Source organism: Podarcis liolepis (assembly GCF_965112155.1).
Source record: "Podarcis liolepis genome assembly, chromosome: 9".
Classification (NCBI taxonomy): domain Eukaryota; kingdom Metazoa; phylum Chordata; class Lepidosauria; order Squamata; family Lacertidae; genus Podarcis; species Podarcis liolepis.
In genome coordinates this window covers 46,935,722-46,950,968 of record NC_139564.1, presented here as the reverse complement: position 1 = coordinate 46,950,968, position 15,247 = coordinate 46,935,722, and the positions used below count along the sequence as shown (strand labels likewise).

Here is a 15,247-nt window from a genome sequence, read left to right as displayed (position 1 = left end):
GCGGAGGAGGGGGCGGCAGCGGGAGTTGCTGCTGCTGTTGTTGCTGCTGCTGCCCGGACATGCCGGCCTCCTCCTCCTCCGCTGTCTCGCGCTCCTCCCTTTTGCGCGCGCTGCCCCGCCGCTCGGCACCACCACCGCGGAGCCGCCCCCGGCTCGACGCGGATCCTCGCCGCCGCCGCCGCCTCTCACCGCCCGACTCGCCCGCCTTCCTCCCACGGCACACCAGCCGGTGTCTCACGGCACACTAGTGTGCCGCGGAACACCGGTTGGGAAACACTGTTCTAGACCATAGCTATGCAAGGTATTAAAATAATGTTAAATATTGGTGAATGAATTCCAATTTTATTTAATTATCTAAATTCCTATTTTATTTTATTAATTTTATTTCAGGGGTTGGGATGATTTGAATTCAAACTCACTCAGGGACATTGGGTACACTCTGGAGCAGCACCAATGTCGTTGCGTGGGAGATCAATACAGATCAAAATGAGATCAATACAGATGAAACTGGACTGATGAAAGACCTTTGTCACTGTATCCTTATTGAATTCACATCATTCCCTTCAGTTGTTTACTCTGAGCTTGGCAGGACAGGACAGGTAGAGTTCTGTATGCAGCTGCCTCATCGATTACTATTATTTATTGATATACCAATGAAGGCCAAAATAGGCTTCTATTACTCAAACTGTAATAGGAACTGTGGCTTACTGCCATGAAAAAACAAAAAAAAAGAGATATGACCCATTGATTTCCTCATAAATAGTTCATTCTTACACACTGTGCTACATCAGCTCATTGACAGTACGCCCTCCAATGTGGTTTATCAAGAATCTATTTTTCTCCGTAAAATACTAGAATTTCCTGAGTTATTTTTTCCCTTAGGAATTCCTTAGATCAGGGAAGCTTTTAATGTTTGATGTTTTAATTTGTTGGAAGCCACACATAGCGGCTGGGATACCCCGGTCAGATGGTTGGCTTATTATTATTATTATTATTATTATTATTATTATTATTATTATTATTATTCCCAACTATATGCCATGATGGCGGAGGCTGTTGGGAGTCCAACAACTTCTGAAGGGCCACAAGTTTCCCATCTCTGCCCTAGATCCTAAGAACACTTTTGCTTGTTGTTGTTGTTTAGCCTCCTGCAGTTTGGTCAGACTTATGTTTGTAGCTTCGAGAACACTGTCCAACCATCTCGTCCTCTGTCGTCCCCTTCTCCTTGTGCCTTCCATCTTTCCCAACATCAGGTCAAAACTCTCCACTATGACCTGTCCATCTTGGGTGGCCCTGCACGGCATAGCTCATAGCTTCTCTGAGTTATTCAAACCCCTTCGCTACGGCAAGGCAGTGATCCATGAAGGGGCACTTTTGCTTAGAAAGTTTAAATGCAATACAATCCTATGCATGTCAGTTCAGAGCTGAAGAGATCAAAGTAATGTGCCAGGCATCCCCAAACTCGGTCCTCCCAATGTTTTGGGACTACAATTCACATCATCCCTAGCTAGCAGGACCAGTGGTCAGGGATGATGGGAATTGTAGTCTCAAAACATCTGGAGGGCCGAGTTTGCCTATGCCTGGGCTGTGCAATTTATGAGAAAGAACTGAAAGATTTGCTGGCAGATTACTTTGGTGACCCAACATTACAAAAGTTGCATTTGGATGAGAGACAAATATTATTTTCAGACACCGCATTTAAAAGGTTTGGGAACAACTGCTATTATACAACAAAAATTCTAGGAATTTTCCTTGTACCACAAGGTGGTGCCAAAAATCTACTAGATCTCACAGGTTTTCAATAAGATGCTGTTTTTCCAGAAGAAATTAGTTATAGCTAAAATAACTAACTAAATACCCTTTCATTGCAGCCCATCACATTCCCTCCTCAAGATACCTGAAAGACATGGGACTCTGCAGAGTGAGATTTAACCTGTTATTGAGAAGATGCAGCTGGGAGTAAGAAAAATAACTATCTTCCTTAAGTCCCACCCTGCATCCTGAGCAGTCCAGAAGCACTTTCTGCTTGCACACAATTCATTTTTTAAAAAGTGAGTAGCCCACAGGTTCATTCAAAAAACAAGCAAACAGCAAATCACCACCAGATTAAAACCAGTTCAATGGCATGCTGATATGAAAAGGTCTTTACTGTGAGTACATGGCATAAGATACTTATCAGCAGGCATGCTATAATTGTTTACACAATTGAGAAAGTACCTCTCTCCAGGTACTCTGCCTAACCTCAACAGGGGCCTCAGTGGCGGTTTCCAAATAAACCTATTAGGTAGGCTTGTGTGGGAAGCAATTATCTGTCAGGTACCCATGCACAAATATTGCTTAGGGTTCTTTATATCCAAGGCCATACAGCAGCTGTTGCAAAAAGGGTATTCTATACAAACATGTACAATTTTAGGAATTATTTACATGTATAAATTTGTTTTTAATTTGCTTTTTTTGCTTTTAACTTGTTTTTAACTTTTTAAGTTGTTATTGTTTGGTTTTATGTTTTCATATTGCTGGAATATAACTGTGATATATTTCCATGATACAGGGGCACAGAAATATTTGAAAGAAAGCAAGAAAGTTCTACTTTAAATAAGCACATAAAAATGGCAATGTTTACTCATCGGATTCCTATTAGTGAAAATGCTGTGGAGGGTGGGGTGGAAGAAAAAATTAGTGTCTTTAATGCAACAAGTTTCCAAACATATTTTTAGAGGCAAAAGGACTCAGAACTAAAGAACACTATTTTAATATATTAATATTAATAACAATATTAAAAGGTGACTTTTACTGTCAGTCGCTTGAGTGGACATCAACTCAGTTCATGACAACTGTTTATAAAGTGCATGGTTGTCCCATATAGCACAATGAGAACCAAACTAGAGACTTTTTAAAATGAAATTTCGCCAGGATGCCGTTTCCTTGAGCACTGGGAAGCCTATTTAAAAATGAGAAGAGAAGCTAACCACATTGCTTATGCAAATGAACATAAAATAGCCTCAAGGCCTAAGCTTCTTGCAGTTTCCCTGCCTGCAACCTTTCTGCTCCAGATTACCCACAAATGTCTGCCCTTCAAAACACACATTTTGAACTGCATAGGAGTGTGTGTATGTAAGACAGAAATCCAGAGCAAAGACATCTTTGGACAGATAGTGTTATGCAACACTTCCCTAATGGTGGGGTGACAGCCCACTTAGGGAAGGCTATAGGGGAAATGATTTAGCTAAAATTGGAGCAATTCAGATACCTGGCTAGTTAATTTCCAGTAAACATCCCCTACCTTTTTCTCCTCCAAGCAATGTTCCACTCTTTCTCCAGTCCAAATTCCTAGTACCCAAAGCAGCTTCCCTTTAACTAAATAAGAGAATCATTTGGGCTTAAGCTTTTCAAAGATAGTTCATCCCAAACTCACATTCCATGAAATATAGGTCTAGGCAAACCAAGTATTAATATTTTTTAAAGAGGTGAAATATTAAAAGATGTAACTGTCTTCATGTCACTTCATGTTGTGCACAGTTCTAATCCCACAGAACAGGCAAAGGTGGGAAATGGAAAAGGTGTGTAGTACAGATAGAAAAGGTACTGAAGACAATCCAGCTTTAGTTATTGACATCTTCCTCATGAAAAACACTGAAACATCTAAAACCTTAAAAATGCAAGGTGCTGGGGCAATATTGGCCTAATAGAGAATGAATAACTGGGGGTAGAAAGATTACCTCCCTAGCATAGCTTAGTAATTTTTATATTAGGGTTTTTTTTAAAGTTTATGGAATGGAAATCTGCTACACCAGTTGAGACATTTTCATTTAAATTTAATTCAAATCTGCTTTTTAAATTCCTACCCCAGCTAATTTGGTGTAGCTCACATATGCTTTGGGAAAAGACAAGAAAGCTTATGAAATTAGCCATGCTTCACAACAAAAAGAGAACTGTTTTCTCATCATCCGCTAGCCACCCCATTAAAAACCTGTGATGTCGAATGCTGTTGCGATATCACTGTGAGATCTTATCATAGGAAGTGGTGGAATTAAGGTTAATACTTTCTGATTAAATAGGTCCCTGTGCAGGACAGAAAAGTATGTGGCAATTCTGAGATCCAAATATCTCAAGTTCCTTCCTGTCCCCCACCATCTACTTTTCACCCAAGTACATCATATTTATGTCTGCTTTACATGAACTTTCCTCTTCAAAGAGACATTTTATATGGCTTCAAAATCATAAAACTGTTCTGTATCTCTGTATACTGACTGGATGGCCTCCAGCTGTGCCAAGTCTTAAAATGTGTCAGGTAATGCAGCACTCAAAACGCTCAACACATTTCCCAGTCCAAGCCTGTAGACCTACTTACATATTTTAGTGTTTCAGATCCAAATGGCCTTCACTTTGTTAGTCTTAATGGATGCTACAATGTGTTTGTGTTTTCTGACCAAGCATGAAAATGTATATTTTTTCAAAAAGGCTTTAGAAAGTACACGTTTACAATATGGTGTACTTGGAGTTTTCGTTAAGGCTTCTACAGCTTCACAGATGGAAGGCATGCAATTCTCTTGGGTGCAATATGAAAGTCCCAGCTGGAGCATTTCCAACAGGATGTAAACCATGGTCCTTTAGCTGCCCTTTCAAAAACATATTACTTAGGCCAGTGCTAGCAAATGTCAATACGAAAACAGAGTGCAAGTACTGGAACAACTCTGCCACATGCACAGAGGGTTTTTTGTGCAGAAAGTAATTAAGCGCAGTTAGGTGAAAATTGCATCAATGACAAAGGTATTACAAAATATTTATTTTCATAAAAATAAATAGCTTTAAATAATTTGAGTTACAAAATATCACAAAGAGATTCAGATAGCTCTAAAAATTTAAAGGCATACATAATTGCTTGCAGATATCTGGCTGTGTAGGACAGAATGTTCTCAAGAGGTGTTTCTTGAGGTCTTCAACAACTCTGAAGTTTCTTCAATCCTGAAGATATTATACAAAGAGGTTAGATATGCCAAACAAAATTGTCTACTTGCAGAATGGTAACATCGAATAAGCACCAATTGCATTTTCCCAACTATATTAAAGAAGAATCAGACTAAAAGACAATATGGAAATATGGATTATAGAAAACACATATTCCAAAATATCAAACACATATTCTTAATTTTCCAATTTAACTAGAAATTTTGCACATCTTATTTCTTTGTAGGAAATTATTTTAGAACAATACAAGTTGGGGTGGGTGTTAAAAATGAAACCTGTTGAAATAGAATTATAGTGAAAGAAAAAACAAACAAACAATGATAATGTAAAGTTTCACAATCAGGCATTACTACATCAAAGTACAATGCTCTTGGGTGCGAAAATGATCATGGTTTTCATTTTGTTTTTAAAAAAGAGAAACTCCTTCAATAAAACATTACCGGGGGGGGGGGGGAATCTAATCACTAATAAACATATTTAGCACTCTAATCTCTAGCAGCCACCAGTAAATTCACTTAACGTTGTATTTCAGAAACAAAAATAGTGACTCATCCCACAAACATGGAACTGTAGCTCGATTTATTATCCAGTACAGCCTTAAGGAAATGCCACACCTGATGCAAAGGCCTTTGAGGTTTGGAAAACACATGTACTTTCTAGATATGTTTTAAGCCAAAACAATTCCCTGCAGAGAAATAAATTTGTCTTCCCCCCCTATTACTTACATTTTGCTTATTCTCTCCATTCTTTGTACTGTTGTCTCCTGCAATTTCAAAACAGGCTAAATTAATTCTTTGAAGTCCGCATTTTTCTAAGTTTAAAGGCATGAACAGAGTAACTTTATACAAGCACTTAATTTTATCAAAAGTGCTTTGAAAAAGTTTGCTGTTACCCACCCCCCAAATAATAATAAAAATCAACCAACATCTACAAGCTCTTCCAAAGCTAAACAGCTAGCATTTGCTGGTTTTTAAAGTACCTTTGAAACCTCTGACAGACCATGATTATTAACGGCCGTGGCTTTGGGAGATGGGTCTGCAGATAACTGTGAACTGTATCCAGACGACTGATGAAGAGTCTCTGGCAGCTCCGCCTTCTCCCTATCTGTAAAGAAATATTCATTTTAAACATCACCTTTGCCTTTTTGCTCTCTCACATCAGGTCAGCCATCACACAGTTTGATTTACAGAATGTATTGACAAAGGAAATTGAGGGAGATGAATTTGCAAAGCTCCAAGGTCTTTCTCTCACGTTATTACACAACCATATATTGCAATTATAACATAGAAACTACCTGCGACGATTAACCAGGTATGCCATGATTCCTAGCAATGTAAGCTGTTGCAGATGCCATTACTCAAAAAGGTCATTACTTGAGAATAAACTATTTCCCGAGAGCTAATGCTTATCCGGGGGAGGGGGGGGGAAGGACCAAAAGTTTAACAACAAGTCTACAAGCAACACAAATGGCATCAGGGTTCTTCCAAGCCCTTCTTAAATGCCACACTGTTCATGTCAGTAGGATCTTGGCATTACCCTAAAGTGTTTTTATAGGCCAACCAAAACCTCTCTGCAGTGAAAAAACATCACATTGTACAAAATATCCTGTTGGCAGATCTCAGAGCCAACAGAGAGCAGCTGTACTTTATCATACAATAAATCAGTTCCAACTTACAGAGACGACAATGAGTTGATTGACAAGTATTCATACAGCAAACCAACCATATAGTTAATATACATTTTAGATAAAATGAGAACGGATGTGGAAAATTTTCTGTCTGTTCTGCAGTTCTAAGGCATGGTGAAGTTTTAAATGTGTCTATTGCAATTATGGTCTATAATTTTTCAAAACAAGATGTTTTCCAAAACAGTTTACAGAAACATAAACATACAAATAAACTATAATACAATTTTAAGACAAGTCTAAAAATGTACATTTCAAAACACTACAAGATATTATTAAAACTAGCATGAACATGACCATACAAAACAAAACATAAAACAATCACAACCCAAAACTAGCCATTTAAAAGGATCAGTAAAAAGATAGGCCTTGAAGGCTCATTTAAAGGTCCTGAGGGATGGAGCCTGCCTAACTTCAAGCAGAATTTAGTTTCTTAGTTGGGGGCCCAATGTTGTACATGTACAAAGAGAGGACAAGGCAACATTCCCAAAAGTGACTATCCACTTTGGTCTGGATTCCAAACTGGGCATCTCTCTGAGGGCTACTTTTGACAGTGGGAAGATCTGCCTACCTGCCAATCACCTGATATCATACGACATCAGGTGGCTCTATGTCCACCAAAAAGCACCAGGGCTTGCATTTGGTGTTATTTAAATTTGGTGCAGAATATACCGTATTTTTCGCCCCATAGGACGCACTTTTCCCCCTCCAAAAATGAAGGGGAAATGTGTGTGCGTCCTATGGGGTGAATGCAGGCTTTCGCTGAAGCCTGGAGAGCGAGAGGCATCGGTGCGCACCGACCCCTCTCACTCTCCAGGCTTCAGGAAGCTATCCGCAAGCCTTGCAAGCCCGGCGGGAGTTCCCGCGGGCTCACAAGGCTTGTGGGCAGAAGCCTGCAGCCCCGGCGAGTGTCTACAAGCCTTGAGCACCCGGCAGGAGGTCCTGCCGAGCACGCAAGGCTTGGGGCGGCAGCCGTGGTGGTGGTAGGGGGAAATAATTTTTTTTTATTCATTTACCCCCCCCCCCCCAAAAAAAAACCCGAGGTGCGTCCTATGGGCCGGTGCGCCGTATAGGATGAAAAATACGGTAAACCCCACTGGGATTGGTTCCATTTGGAATCTTCCAGTTGGGTTAGGTTTTGGAATTGGGCCCAAATTTAAATAGCGTAGAATGCAAGCCCTGCTGCAATGGAACAATCAGGATTTGTTCCAGACAGCAGGTGACATGTGAGTGTGGTTGGCCAAAAAAGGGCTGCATGGGCCAAACTGGTGGTCTTAATTTGACTAGCAGGCCAGAGGTTTCCAACCCCTATTCAACAGAAAATGAAATTTAAATAGACTGCATTTCAGTTTGCAACAACGCATTTAAACTGACAATATCACTGTGTAGTTTTAAAAGTGGACTGGAGAAAGCTACATCAAATACTCACCAGGAGAAACTGGAGTCATATTTCTGCTGGAGGTATTTTCTTCGCTCATGTTATTAAAATCTGCAGATAAATCAGCCTGAAATTATAAGACATTTCCCCCTTTATAACAGTGCTCTTCAGCAAAATAGCTAGCATTTCCTAGATCTGGTTAATGATCTCCCTCAGTACCTTTCAGTGAATGGGTTATAATACACTCCCTAAAACAACAGTATCAGCAGCATAGAGACAACATCCCTTTTCAGACACTACCTTTTAATCAATGGGTTCATGTATGCCAGTTCTATCCTGTTTCCTCCAATCACAATCATCCAAATTTTGCAAACTATGGTCTAAACTAAGCCACCAATGTTTCTTGCACATCACATTGGGCTGAATCCAATGCTGAAATTATGATGATGCAACGGCCTTTCATGTCTACCAACAGAGCTCTCTCTCCCTCTCCTGTCCCTTCCGGCACTCCCTTGCAGCCTCAAAACCAGCTCTAAAGGACTGGGGACCATTCAGGAGGGAGATGAGAGAGGAAGCAGATGTCCCATTGCATCAGTGGAACTAGCTCAATTGGTAGAGCATGAGACTCTTCATCTGAGCATCATGGGTTCGAGCCCCATATTAGGCAAAATATTCCTGCATTGCAGGGGGTTGGACTAGATGATCCATGTGCTCCCTTCCAACTCTACAATTTTATATGATTCTATACACACAGTGTGTATTGAATGAAGCACAGTTTATTTCTTGCTAAAGTAACCAACAGTTATTCTCTAATTATATCTCACAATTGGAAATCTATACCCTATACAATTGACATTCAACAGAATAAAATTCAAGGTGCTGGAGGTAAGAATAAATAAATAAATGCAGTAAAATAAGTTAAGTTGGCTCATAAGAAAAAAAGGCCACAATTGAGCAACAGCTTTACTAGAAGTAACCCAAAGGATACACAGTTGGTAAGCTACAACAAAACATTATCATTATTTAGGAGCTCAAAGTGGCAAATACATCAATATAGCTGTAGGTGGTAAAAACATACCTTTTTGGACTGCAGTAACAGTTGTGTTTCAAGTAGTAACACCCGGCTCAGTAAATTATTCCACTCCTTTTCATCTATAACAACTTTTCCCTGCAGTTTATCTTCTAACGCCTGCAACTTTTCTTCTACCCAGTCCAGTTTATTAAGCTTCTCCTGCAGTTCATCAAGTTGGCTCTTTAATTCTTGCATTTCATTAGTAGTTTCCTCCAAGACCTGTAAATAATATTTTATTCATCCAAAGTTTTAGATAATCTTTACTCATTAGCCCCCTTTGTGCCTTAATTCTCCCCGACAAGAGGCAGTGACGGCCACCAACCTGAACTGCTTTAAAGAGGATTGAGGGTTAAAGAAATGAATGGAAGATAGCCATCATGGCTAGTGGCCATGGATAGTCTTATTCTCCACCTCCACTGCAAGAGGCTTTATGCCTCTGATACCACTTGACAGGAATCACAGGTGACAGGAGTGCTATTGCTCCCAGGTTGTGCTTGCAAGCTTACCACAGGTATCATTCTGGGCACTGTCAGACTGGAGTGCTAAGACTAGACAGGCTTTTGGCTTTATTCATAGGCATTTACGTTCTTAAAGGGTTGGTGCAGCCACACTTTGGGCCCTGCTGTTATGATGAATGCCTCAAGGGGGCTACTGGCAGCATTATGTAGATTGTTTTCCCACTAGCTGCTTTTGCTATTTAATCATGTGTCAAATTTATTACTATTTCCTGTACCATTGGAACAATCTTTCCTCTTCTCTCCCCCGCCCACTGTTCTAGGGGTTCTTTCAACCCCCCACCAGAGCAGATTTGGGGTTGCAAAGGGGGAAGAAAGCCCCGATGTGCTAGCGGGACTCTTGCTGGCTCCCATTAGCACACCTCTTTAGCTGAATCCAGCCCATAACAATGCACAAGATATATTAGCTGGAAAATTATGATTATTTCAACAGGCAGGTGAGGAAAGAAAATTTAAATGGTCCTACCTGTTCACGTATACTGACTGGATCATCAGCAATACAGGCAACTTCTTCCTGCTCCTCCTGCTCCTCTTCTTCCTCCAGTGCTTCATTGATTATGTCTTGAGGGAGTCTTGCACTCAACATACTTTTATGATGTTCTATTTGGGGATTCTTTGTCATGTAAAAGACCCCACACACAAAGGGATGCAGAGAGTATTAATAAAGGCCATATAGGTCAACAGCAGAACACTTTCTAATTGAACCTGGCTATAAAACACACGTATGTGCGGGATAAAATACTTGAGGCATAAAATACAAAAACTTAGAAGTGATTTTGAAAAGATAAGAACAAAATTAAAAAAACCACTCCCTGTATTGTATAGACAAGGAATTTCTAAAGGCCCCATCCTCATATTGGTTCAGCATTAGCCCTATTTTTAATAAGTTGTGAGAACCAGGAACTGAGTTTCTAATATAACTTTTATGAACTGTTTTAAAGAGGACAGTTTTAGTAACCTTCTATCAATGGTATTTGGTGCCTTATTAATATACAAATAGGGTCTGATAAATGTTGTAAATGTGGATTAAACAAAACAGATCACATACACATTTTCTGGAATTGTTGTCAAACAGAAATATTCTGGAAATCCATTCAGACTAATATCTGTGATATGTTAGTATACCCTTGGAACCTAAAGAATTTCGGCTTGGTTATCTAAAAGAGTTTATTCTAGAAAATGATCAAGAAATAATGTTCAACTTTATTACTGCTGCTAAGATTATAACAGCTAAAAATATCTGAATGGATTGAAAAGCTGTGGTCCATAGTAGCTATGATTATGCTAACTTATGATAAAAGACTACATATAAACCAGCCTAAGAGGTTTATGGAAAGATTGGGGTTTTTTTGTAATGTTTTGAAACAAGTTCAGTGATAATATCCAAGTTTATGCTGCTTTCAACCTGCTGCAATGATATTTCTTTATGTTGTTTGAATTTTGTTTCATAAATTTCTTTTTTAAAAGTATGTTCCTACAGACACACCAAATTACTGGGGAATCCTCCCCAGTCAAACTGCTTCAGGAGCAGAGGGTCAGGATTCATAACTCCATATTCCATATTCCAATTACCTGAAAGGTAATCTTACAGTGCCAGGATGACAAGCCTAGAAGGCAGTGGCCACGAAAAGAGACGGTGGAAGAAGACTGGAAAAAATTTAAAAGTTATCTGAAGGACTATTATAAACTTAATGAATGTTAAAAATGTCGTGGTTTTTAAAAACAAGGGGGTACAGGGATATATGGTTAGAAGATAGAAAAGGACTAAGTTGACAGAGATTTGAAAGCAATAATTGGGAGTTGCTAGTTGAAGTATGGACATTGGGATGCAGAGAGGGGGGGTATGGGGAAGTCCAAGAAAAGAGGTTTATAAGAAAATATGTACGAAACTATGCGTGTTTGTTTGTCATTTTCATTGTTTGTTTGTTTTTTTTAAAAACGTTGTAAAACCAATAAAAATTTTATAAAAAAAAAAAAAAAATAGAAGGCAGTGGCACAAAGAATCAGCCAGATATCTGAACACAGTTCAGTTTCTGGTGAGCATTTTTCAGACAACTTGCTCAGTAAAAAAGCTATTGTTGCTGGAAACATATCTACAGTCTTTCAGTTTTTTGTCTAAAATAATTGTGTATTTTAATTCTTCTTCTAAAATAATTTTGAGTGCTCTTGCCTGCTGAAAATCCATAGTAGAGATTGTTGCAGAATCCGGAAGAGTAGGAAAAAGATTTGTAGCACAGAATGTTGCAGAATCGGGCACACTAGGACTGTTTGCTTGTAGCTGAGGTCTAACTGGATGGGTTCTCTTTCTTGTTTGGGATTTGACCTATAAAAAAACACAGAGGTCCCATCCAAATAGTTAATGATGCATATATTTTCCTGTTTTTACAATATGTAGTATGTTCTAACAAAACATTTTGTTGACGTAAATATACAAGTATATAAGCTCTAAGGGAAAGATATAAACACATACACTGTATCCTCTCAAGAGTGATTTTGAAGAGCAAATTGTAGCAATCAAATCCAAACATAATATTACACAACTTTGCAAGAAGTTATAATTGAAATTAAGTCAAAGTATGGCACTATGTCATTTTAACTGTCTATACACTGATGTGCAGGAAGAAGAAGAAAAATTAGGGGGGAAATGAGAATTATCTGATTTCCCCAATACCCATAGACAACAGAAAAGGGGAGTGGGGTCCACACCCAAACCAGAGCCAGTTCAGTAAGACACCCTGAGAGCCATTCATAATTTTGTTAATTAAAATAATAAACTGATAAATGGAGCAAACACAAAGTTTTCACACATCCAAGAAACTAATAACAAAAATGTGCTGGTTATTTTACTTAGACCTTAAAAGATATTAACATTTTTATTTCTCAGAAGTATGAACTAAATTAATAACCTGATCAATACCTTATTCATATTACTTAATTCTTTATGCCTTTTATAGACTGAATTAATAATGTCACAAACAATCTGTATTTTTCTCTCTGCAAAGCCATATTGGAGGAACTGCTGTTTTGATAGGACTGGCTTATACTGAAATTGATCTCGGAGAACCTGCAAGGAACAGAGAAAAAAGAAATTGCTTTCACAGTCACTATAACTGTGGTTACAGGTAGGTAGCTGTGTTGGTCTGCTGTAGTCGAAACAAAATAATAAAAATATTCCTTCCAGTAGCACCTTAGAGACCAACTAAGTTTGTTATTGGTATGAGCTTTCGTGTGCATGCACACTTCTTCAGATACGGGTTAACTGTGGGTTACAACCAGTGCATGAAAACCCAGGAAGTGCTAAAACACTGCCTATAAAACGTCACAACATAATACATGCTGAGATCGTACAATCATGTAAGTGCTATAACAATTTAAACCTGTTTGTAGCCTCCATAATGCCACACAACTTTTTCAGAAGACCTTTACACCATGAATGTTGCTTTAATGTTCTACTCTTGGATGTTTTAACTTAAGTTTTAAAGTAGATTTTCCTTTTTTATTTTTATAAGGGGCTTTGAGACATGTGGTGAAAGTATAGTTTAAAACAAACTTTTACTTTTCCGTTATTCTCAACAAGTGGTAGTGTCACAAAGGACACTTGAACTATATAAATACCTTATAAACGGCATCAATAAAACGCAAGTCATTCTTTGCCATGAGTTTCACATCCGATTCCACTAGAAGTTCTGCAATATACGTTGAGAAGGATGTGAAGCAATAGCTGATGATGGGCAAAAATGCAGATGGATCCCCCTTTGCCAACCTGTAATAGAGAGAAAAGCTAGACAGTAAGGGAATATTGTATTCCACTGCACCAGTGGAAGTGCAGCTGTTCTATTTCTGTTCCTCTAGAAACACTATATTAAAATCAGAGTTGTAACTATTTTACAATGTACTCACATTTTGGGTGCTTTCAAATTTCCAAGCATATCTCAAGTCCTTTTTCTTGTTAACTGCAACCAACATTTTGTAAGAAAGTTTCTACTTTATAAGCATCTTTGCTTTCCATTTAAAGACACAGGAAGGGGAGGCAGGGTAACATATATAAAACGGTCCCTTCAGACCATAGTTTTCTGCATGTCTATTCTGCATTTGTGGTGAATTTAAACTGCAGCATCCACACATCATTCAGCTTTATTAGATTTTCTGCCGTTATGATACAATCCCCTGATACAATTATGAGCCCAAAGCATCATGAATGCACAATTAAATGAATACCTGGAATGACCCTTTCCCCACCCAACATCAGACTATATGGATTAATATGCTGCAGATAGTTGGTTTTAGCTGCCTACCAGTGTTCATCTATTATCCAAACAGGAATACAGTACAAGTAAAATTCTTGCCTCTTCTTTAACAAGTCAGTTTATTATACTGTATATTTTTTTTAACTGGCCCACAGTCCAAGCAGAAGCAGCATTAAAATAACATGATTCTGATATGAGAACTGTAGATCCCTTTCCCAGCAAATCATGTTTGATAGAACCAATGAATATTATAAAAAATAAAGATATACTTGCACTTACCCAGCATAATCAACATCTCTGGGATAATTTAAAAGTCGAAGTCCTTGCTCTATTTTACGCAAGTTTCCTTTTAAATCTCCTGTGGCCATGCTATCACGTTACAATTCTTATTTCATTCAGATCATAGGAAGGGCTCAGTACAGACTAGAACACAGAATAGTTGTATTTTAGAATTCAAATGTTTTGGTTAGTCATATTATACTCTTACCTTATAGAACTAGCTCAAAGCAAAATTGGACTCAAGCTTTGTTGTATGAAAACAGCTATCCTCTTTCAAACCTTGCACATGGGAAGCACACATTACATCTTAAGTGGCATTTTTAGGGTTGCGAAAACAAAACAAAGAAGAATTGTTTTGCAAATACCACACTTTCACTCTGGAAACCCAGGCTACAACTGTACGCCCATTAAACCCAGTAGGACTAGCTTCTGGAGCATAAGATAGGATTGCACTGGGAAGGTTACAGCCCTGTGCCCACTTATTCTGCTTGCAATCCAACCCCCCCTTACCTGGAAGTAAGCCTCGTTGAATTCTATAGGACTACTTCCGAGCAGACATGGTTAGGAGTCTGCTTCCCACTGAGCTTATTTCCACAAAAATCAGTTGTAGGATCAGACTGCAATTCCCCCTCTTTTTCTCTCTCTCTCTTTTTTACACAGACTGCAATCCTACACACAATTAATTTACTTGCTGTTTAGCAAGCACCTACTGAACCCGGCAAGGCTTATTTCAGCAGCTGACACATCGCTATTGCCATTAATAAACAGCAATGTCAACGGCGCCTTATAACGAACAGGTATGACAGGTTCCTCATGGTCAAAAACAGACTCGGGACAACAAGAAAAAGGAAGAGGGAAAGAGAAGCACAGGTATAGGGGAGAAGTATAGGCGGTTATTTCGGTTACGCGTGCATAAGGCTGCAGAGTCAGCTTACCGGCCCCGGCCCACCTTTGGCCTGAAGGATGGCCAGAGCCCCGCCCACCTCCTCGCGCCGCCCCCGCCCTTTCTTTCTTCCTTCCCTCCCCCTGTTGGCGGCAGTTTGAGCGCTCCCGCGGGAACTCGAGGCAGACTTTCGCTCCGTTCATGCAGATTCCTCACACCTT

At 39.1% G+C, this 15,247-nt stretch overlaps 1 protein-coding gene across 3 annotated transcripts; it reads right to left on the bottom strand.

Moving 5' to 3' along the window:
- Window positions 1-4,766: 4,766 nt before the first annotated feature.
- On the bottom strand, window positions 4,767-15,145 carry CEP44 (centrosomal protein 44). Of its 3 annotated transcripts, none has more exons than XM_083460227.1 (11): window positions 15,079-15,145; window positions 14,134-14,287; window positions 13,233-13,380; window positions 12,535-12,681; window positions 11,788-11,940; window positions 10,084-10,230; window positions 9,109-9,321; window positions 8,082-8,157; window positions 5,948-6,072; window positions 5,694-5,731; window positions 4,767-4,965 (listed from the first exon to the last, which is right to left on the bottom strand). In XM_083460227.1, exons 2-11 carry the CDS (start codon window positions 14,157-14,159, stop codon window positions 4,917-4,919), a joined length of 1,122 nt encoding a protein of 373 aa, XP_083316353.1. In that variant the 5' UTR covers window positions 14,160-14,287; window positions 15,079-15,145; the 3' UTR covers window positions 4,767-4,916. The 3 variants fall into 3 exon arrangements, with proteins under 3 accessions (XP_083316353.1, XP_083316351.1, XP_083316352.1); XM_083460225.1 differs by having other exon boundaries at window positions 14,144-14,287; XM_083460226.1 differs by lacking the exon at window positions 15,079-15,145 and adding an exon at window positions 14,654-14,789 and having other exon boundaries at window positions 14,144-14,287.
- Window positions 15,146-15,247: the final 102 nt, after the last annotated feature.

Excerpts from the sequence above, each read along its gene's own strand:
- CEP44 (XM_083460225.1), bottom strand. The coding sequence starts at position 14,232 with ATGGCCACAGGAGATTTAAAAGGAAACTTGCGTAAAATAGAGCAAGGA. Across the intron at positions 12,682-13,232 it reads TTATTGATGCCGTTTATAAG|GTTCTCCGAGATCAATTTCA; the intron begins GTATTTATATAG and ends TGTTCCTTGCAG. Across the intron at positions 5,732-5,947 it reads GTCTGTCAGAGGTTTCAAAG|GAGACAACAGTACAAAGAAT; the intron begins GTACTTTAAAAA and ends TTGAAATTGCAG.